This window comes from Ursus americanus, chromosome 25 (assembly GCF_024610735.1).
Source record: "Ursus americanus isolate L20-20 chromosome 25, mUrsAme1.1.p, whole genome shotgun sequence".
NCBI classification, from domain to species: domain Eukaryota; kingdom Metazoa; phylum Chordata; class Mammalia; order Carnivora; family Ursidae; genus Ursus; species Ursus americanus.
The window spans coordinates 10,108,774-10,115,378 of NC_142151.1; the positions used below are offsets into that span (position 1 = coordinate 10,108,774).

Genomic DNA, 6,605 nt, shown 5'->3' on the forward strand with positions numbered 1-6,605 from the left:
CCCGTTCTGAAACGAGGTTTCGTTGAATATGAAAATGAGATTAGCCTGGTGACCTATAGGTGTCCAATACTAGCTTGATGGCAGTTTTCTATGCAGGCAAGACATGATTTCTGTGTCAGCTTCCGCAGCACTGGTGAGTGTGGTGTTTAGAGACTTGGAAGGTATCGTCCAAGCTGGGGAACAAGAACCAGATGTGTAGGTTATAGGCTTCTTTGGGGCTAATGCCAGTGGCTCACAGAATGTAAGCAGATGCTCCATTGTTTTCTTTAGGACACTGTCGTTGCTCTCCAAGCTCTTGCCAGATACGCCACTACTGCCTATGTGTCATCTGAGGAAGTCAGCCTGGCTTTAAAATCCACTGAGAATTTCCAGCACACTTTCCACGTTCAGGCTGCCAACCGGTTGGTGCTTCAGCAGGAGACCCTGCCCAATGTCCCTGGGGTGTACACCTTGGAGGCCTCAGGCCGGGGCTGCGTCTATGTGCAGGTAAGTGGGGATCCGCGAGAACAAGCATGTGTTGGGAAGGAGAGTCCGAGAGCAACTCTGCCTCCAGTGGGACCTTTTCTCTCTCTTATTTGTAAAGGGAATTGTTAGGACTGTGCGATAAAGTTCTTCCCCGCTCTGATTTGGGTGTCCGTTTCCCCCCACTAGACGGTGCTGAAATACCATATTCCCCCTCCTAAATTTGCGGACACCTTTAGTCTTAGTGTGGAAGTGGGAAAAGCTAGATGTGAGCAAGGTGCTTCACCTCGATCCTTGACGCTCACCGTCCGTACCAGGTGAGAAAAGCTGAGCGGGTGGTGGGGGCACCTGGATCATAGAAGCTGAGTGTGAGTGTGTGTGTGCGTGTGTGCACGCATGTGTGTGTTGGGGATATAGAGTATGCTGAGAGGGAGAATAACGGGTTCACACTGATGTGCTCCTTTCTGCCCTCAGTTATGTGGGGAGTCGCAGCTCTTCCAATATGGCCATTGTAGAAGTGAAGATGCTTTCCGGGTTCGGTCCCATGGAGGGCACCAATCAGTTCGTAAGTCTGTTCTGTTTTCTGCATCTGGTTAAGCCTCAAGAGGACCTAACATTATTCCTAAAAAACTGGTGAAGTGTATATACCTCATGGTATATACATACCACTCATGGTTATGTTGTTTCAGTGGGCTACAAAGTGCATCAGATAGATACGATGGAAACGACTCCTCTCGGTCCCTTTTTCTTACCTTTTCCACAGTATATATTGTTTCCTTGATCATGAAAGAGCTTTGGAATATTACCCCAGGGCAGCGGGAAGGCTCTGGATCTTAGTCTGTTTTATTTTCCCCTTTTTTATTCAGCTTCTCCAACAACGTCTGGTGAAGAAGGTCGAATCTGGAACTGACATACTGAACATTTACTTGGAAGAGGTAGGCATTCGGAAGGGAACCTAAGAGCTGGATTGCTTATACAGCTTTGCAACTTCCCGTCTAATCTGCGTACACTAGGGTCGCATACACAGGGATGAGGGAACGGGGAGAGTGAGTCCACAGCCACAAAATGAATTCTACCTCCCCGCTGGTGTACTTAAAACACTCTTATTCACCTCCAGGGCAGTGCTGTCTAACAGATACAAAATGGAAGCCGTCTATGTCATTTAAAAATGTCTACGCCAGAATGTGACTATTGTAAAATAAAGTGGTCAGGGAGGGCCTTTCGGAGATGTTACCTGATCGGAGACTGCAATGAAGAGAGAAAACCAATAGGGAGCATAGAATCATTGAAATAAAATGGAAGTGTCTGTTTCTTTGGCCACTTCAGTTAATTTCGTGGAGGAACTGTGGGTTAGAGTAGACCAAGAACAGAGGGAACCAATTTACCGAAGGGCCAGGGAGCTATAAGATTCTAAGAAGAAAGACTCAGGAAGTCAGCAGAAGCGGGTATCTTTAAGACTGGCTTGGGGCATGGGGCGCCTGGGTGGCTCAGTCGTTAAGCGTCTGCCTTCAGCTCAGGGCATGATCCCAGAGTCCTGGGATCGAGCCCCGCATCGGGCTTCTCCGCTAGGAGCCTGCTTCTTCCTCTCCCACTCCCCCTGCTTGTGTCCCCTCTCTCACCGGTTGTCTCTCTCTCTGTCAAATAAATAAATAAAATCTTTAAAAAAAAAAAAGACTGGCTTGGGGCAGAAGGGACAGGTAGAAGTGTTTCAGAAAATTTGTGTGGAGACAAGAGTCTCTTTTTTCTTTTTTTAAGGGAGGGTTTTTGTTTTTGTTTGTGTTTGTTTATTTGTTTTTTAAGATTTTATTTATTTATTTGTGTGAGAGAGAGAGAGAAAGCATGAGCTAGGGGGAGGGGCAGAGGGAGAAGCAGGCTCCCTGCCAAACACGGAGCCCGGTCTGGGGTTCCTGACCTGAGTTGAAGGTAGATGCTTAAGGGATTGAGCCATCCAGGCACCCTAAAACAAGAGTCTTTTAACCTCCACACAGACAGTCTTATTTTCACTTTAGTTTTAACATGATGCTTTGTCTGTCTTCTCCACAGCTGAATAAGACGACTCAGACCTACACCTTCACCATCAGCCAAAGTGTGTTGGTCACTAACCTGAAACCAGCAACCATCACAGTCTATGACTACTACCTCCCAGGTGAGGGCTGAGATCTACTTGTGTCTCCCAGCATATTTCTGCCTCATTCTTCATGATATCTCTCTTAATTTTACAAATACTCCTTCCCAAGCCAAGTAGCACATAACTACATTTTTCGATCTCCTAAAACATTATAATTCAATTGTATGTCATTCTTATGTCTTCTGCCCTAGGGATATTTTATCAGATGTGGTCTATAGACCAAAAGAACAAGAAGGACCATTGTCCTTTAAGGACTCACCATTCTGAGTATTTTTGGTGTGATTAATAATTTACTATAGTATTAGTGTTTGGAACTTCCCTGTAATTCTTAATGTGCTCATAGCCTATAGGGATCCTCTGAAAAGGGCTAAAGCAGTAGTTTTCATTAAGTATTTTCTCTTTGAATGAATAAGGCCTGTAATGTAATGATACATGTCATTTCGTTTTACAGATGAACGGGCAACAATTCAGTACTCTGACCCCTGTGAATGAGGTAAAGGTGAGCTTTTAGGGTAGGGTGATAGTATTAAAAGTTAAGGGGACCTTCTTCTGAGTTACTGTGTCTTTTGGAAGCTAATTTTTGATAGAAAGTGGGCTTTCCTCTTTTTTTCTTTTTTTTTAAAGTAAACTCTATACCCAACATAGGGCTTAAACTCACAACCCTGAAATCAAGAGTCACATGCTCTACTGACTGAGCCAGACTGCCGCCCCCATTTTTTTGGCCCGAACTCTGAAAGAAAGAATAATTATCTCCATGGTTCACACCAGAAAAAGTTCATAATGGCATTTGTGTGAGGGCTTCTATGTGATTTTTATTTTTTAAAAAGATTTATTTATTTATTTATTTTAGAGAGAGAGAGAGACAGAGAGAGTATGAGTAGGGGGAGGGGTAGTGGGAGAAGGAGAGAGGCAGACTCCCCACTGAGTGTGGAGCTGGATAACAGGGCTTGATCTCAAGACCCTGAGATCACGACCTGACCCAAAATCAAAAGTCAGACACTTAACCAACTGAGCCACCCAGGTGCCCCTTTATGTGATTTTTAAAAACAATATTTTTTTTTCTGATTGAAATTAGTGAATTTTTATTTATTTATTTTTTAAAAAAGATTTTATTTATTTATTTGAGAGAGAGAGAGAGAAAGCCAGCTAGAGAGGGAACACAAGCAGGGGGAGTGGGAGAGGAAGAAGCAGGCTCCCAGCGGAGGAGTCTGATGTGGGGCTCGATCCCAGAGCACCGGGATCACGCCCTGAGCCGAAGGCAGACGCTTAATGACAGAGCCACCCAGGCGCCCCCAAATTAGTGAATTTTTAAAATTATTTTTACATTCTACATCTTTGTTATTTAAAAATACTAAGGGAAAAGTAAGGATTACCTGATTCTACTCCCCTAACACTATTAATAATCTCGTCATGCATTTGTGAGATTTTTTTCTAGATAGGAAAAAATGAAGACATGCCTGGCTGGCTCAGCTAGTAGAGCATGTGACTCTTAATGTCAGGGTTGTGAGTTCAAGCCCCACCGTTGGCACAGAGATAACTTTTTAAAAATAATTAAAAAAATAAATGGATAGGGAAAAGCTCTTCTATACTTGTGAAGATTTTCTGAGTATAATGATGTCTTCTTCTTTTTTTTTTTCCTCTCCCAGGATAGAAGTTGGAAAGAGACTAATTTAAATCCTCTGTGACATTACCGGACAGCATTCTTCTGCCTCTTAGAGCAAAACGCATTCAATCAAATAATGTGATTTCTCTGACTAGTGAGTGAGTAACAGATAAGCAGGCTTGAACCTCAGCTACTTTCTATACTTCACAGGTGCACAGATGCTGGAACAAAGGGCTGTGGAGATGGGGTAGGAATCGTCACACAAAGAAGGAATTACACGGAAAAGACAACTGGAGAGGAGATGTGGTTTAGCCATGTGCGGGACTCTCCAGAGAGGATACGGAAGTAGAGGGTGATCCAGGGAAGATAAAAATGGCTTCCTGGAGGTTAAATCTAAGGGAAGATGTAATTTAGGGCTTTGGGAATAGATGTAAAAAAAATTTTTTTTCTTTGAAAAAGAAATCTGTGTGCTTGGCTCTGTGCATATTTCTGTAGAAACCAAAGGTTCTGTTTAAAGATGGTGATCATCCTTTAACCCAAACTGACATTTTGGCTTCTTCATTAAAGCTTTTGACCCAGACACGTTGGAGAATTCAGGGAGGGGTCAGGGTAGAGAACCCTAATGAAGGGACTGACTGTTGGGCCAGCCAGCACTGCAGGGCAAAACAGTGATTGATAACAAGAAGAGTGGCTTACCAGGATTCCCCATCTCTGCCTTTCTCCTTCAGGATTCCCCCAGCCTTTACCTGCAGGGGATATCTATTGTCGTGTAAACTCTTTCTGGAAGCAATGTTTTTGTTTTAGAAACCGGATTGGAGGCAAAGGTATGGGGGGTGGGGGGAAGAGATGAATGATATTTCAACAGAGAAAATCATCTAGGTAATCACACTTTCTAACCCCAGATATTCACTCTTTCATCTTGCTCCTCTAAATTTTAGATTTTGACCAAAAGTGTCAGGAAAAAGTAAGTCCATGACGTAGAGATATCTCCCTAAGCCCAGGGCCATACTTGCAAAAACCATTCATTTCCTGTCTCCCCCACCCTAGACTCTGCCCTGGACCTCCCAGGAGCTCCCAAAATGAGAGAAGGTGGGGAACATACCCAAAGGAGGTCATCCCCAACCTGCCTTACTCCTCAGGTATCACAGGAAGGGAACAGAGGGAACTCTAAAGAGGGCACTCCTCCCACTCCCACTCCTGAGCACTCGACACTCTGTTACATTTGGCTCTGTAGCTCCTACCAGAGCACCCCCTTTTTTGCAATGGAGGGGGATGGTGTTCCTCAAGACTGAAGTTGTATCTGGATAGAACATTTTAAATGAATACGGAAGCTATTCTTACATCTTTTGGGCTTCAGATAGGAGAAAAAGAATATTCTTATGACTTAAGTTATCAACAGCACTAGCCGAAGGCCGGATACTTTACCAGTTCTGGGAATGCAAACATAAGTAAAATGAAGTTTCTATCCTCAAGTTGCTCACGACTGATGGAGGGAGAAAATAAACCAATCAACAGTTACATTACAGTGTGGGAAGGAAGGAAGGAAACAAAGGAGGAAAGAGGAGACAGAAGAAATACAAAAAGCTTTGGGAGTACGTAGGAGAGACACCTTCCCAGACTGAGGTGAAGGGATGGTCGAAACAGCTTTTCCAGGTTAATGGATGCCTGAGCTGGACGAGCAACAACCAGAAAATGAAGGAGGAAACGGGTTTGGGCAAAGTGGGCTACGTATGAAAGACAGAGGTAGAAGCAAGCACGGTATTTCATCCAAGTAGTTCAGTGCACTCAGGGATTGTGTGTATGTGTGTGTGTCTAAAACTTAGATTGAGAAAGTAGAGAGAAATTAGGTCATGACTTGCTTTTTAGAAATATCATTCGAGCAGGATGCCTGGCTGGCTCAGTCAGAGGACTGTGCAACTCTTCCATCTCGGGGTTGTGGGTTCGAGCCCCACATTGGGTGTAGAGATTATTTTTTTTTCCTTTTTTTTTTAATTTATTTTTTTTTTTGATTTTTTATTATATTATGTTAGTCACCATACAGTACATCCCCGGTTTCCGATGTAAAGTTCGATGATTCATTAGTTGTGTATAACACCCAGTGCACCATGCAATACGTGCCCTCCTTACTTCCCATCACCAGCCTATCCCATTCCCCCACCCCCCTCCCCTCTGAGGCCCTCAGTTTGTTTCTCATAGTCCATAGTCTCTCATGTTTCATTCCCCCTTCTGATTACCCCCCCTTCTTTATCCCTTTCTTCCCCTACCGATCATCCTAGTTCTTATGTTCCATAGATGAGAGAAATCATATGATAGTTGTCTTTCTCTGCTTGACTTATTTCACTTAGCATTATCTCCTCCAGTGCCATCCATGTTGTAGCAAATGTTGAGAACTCATTCTTTCTGAGAGCTGAG

General features: G+C 43.7%; 1 protein-coding gene across 4 annotated transcripts in view; it reads left to right on the forward strand.

Annotated features, from left to right (window-relative positions):
* Nucleotides 1-5,249, forward strand: part of A2ML1 (alpha-2-macroglobulin like 1) — a 36,366-nt gene extending 31,117 nt beyond the window's left edge. For 2 of the 4 annotated variants that reach the window (XM_087855591.1, XM_045781244.2), the window contains 7 exons: nt 271-486; nt 652-779; nt 937-1,027; nt 1,329-1,397; nt 2,506-2,608; nt 3,042-3,083; nt 4,237-5,248. In XM_087855591.1, the coding sequence (XP_087711717.1) occupies nt 271-486; nt 652-779; nt 937-1,027; nt 1,329-1,397; nt 2,506-2,608; nt 3,042-3,082 (648 nt within the window). In that variant the 3' untranslated portion in view covers nt 3,083; nt 4,237-5,248. Of the gene's footprint in view, nt 1-270; nt 487-651; nt 780-936; nt 1,028-1,328; nt 1,398-2,505; nt 2,609-3,041; nt 3,090-4,236 lie in introns of all 4 variants that reach the window. The other 2 variants (XM_045781242.2, XM_045781243.2) reach the window with 2 other exon arrangements.
* Nucleotides 5,250-6,605: the final 1,356 nt, after the last annotated feature.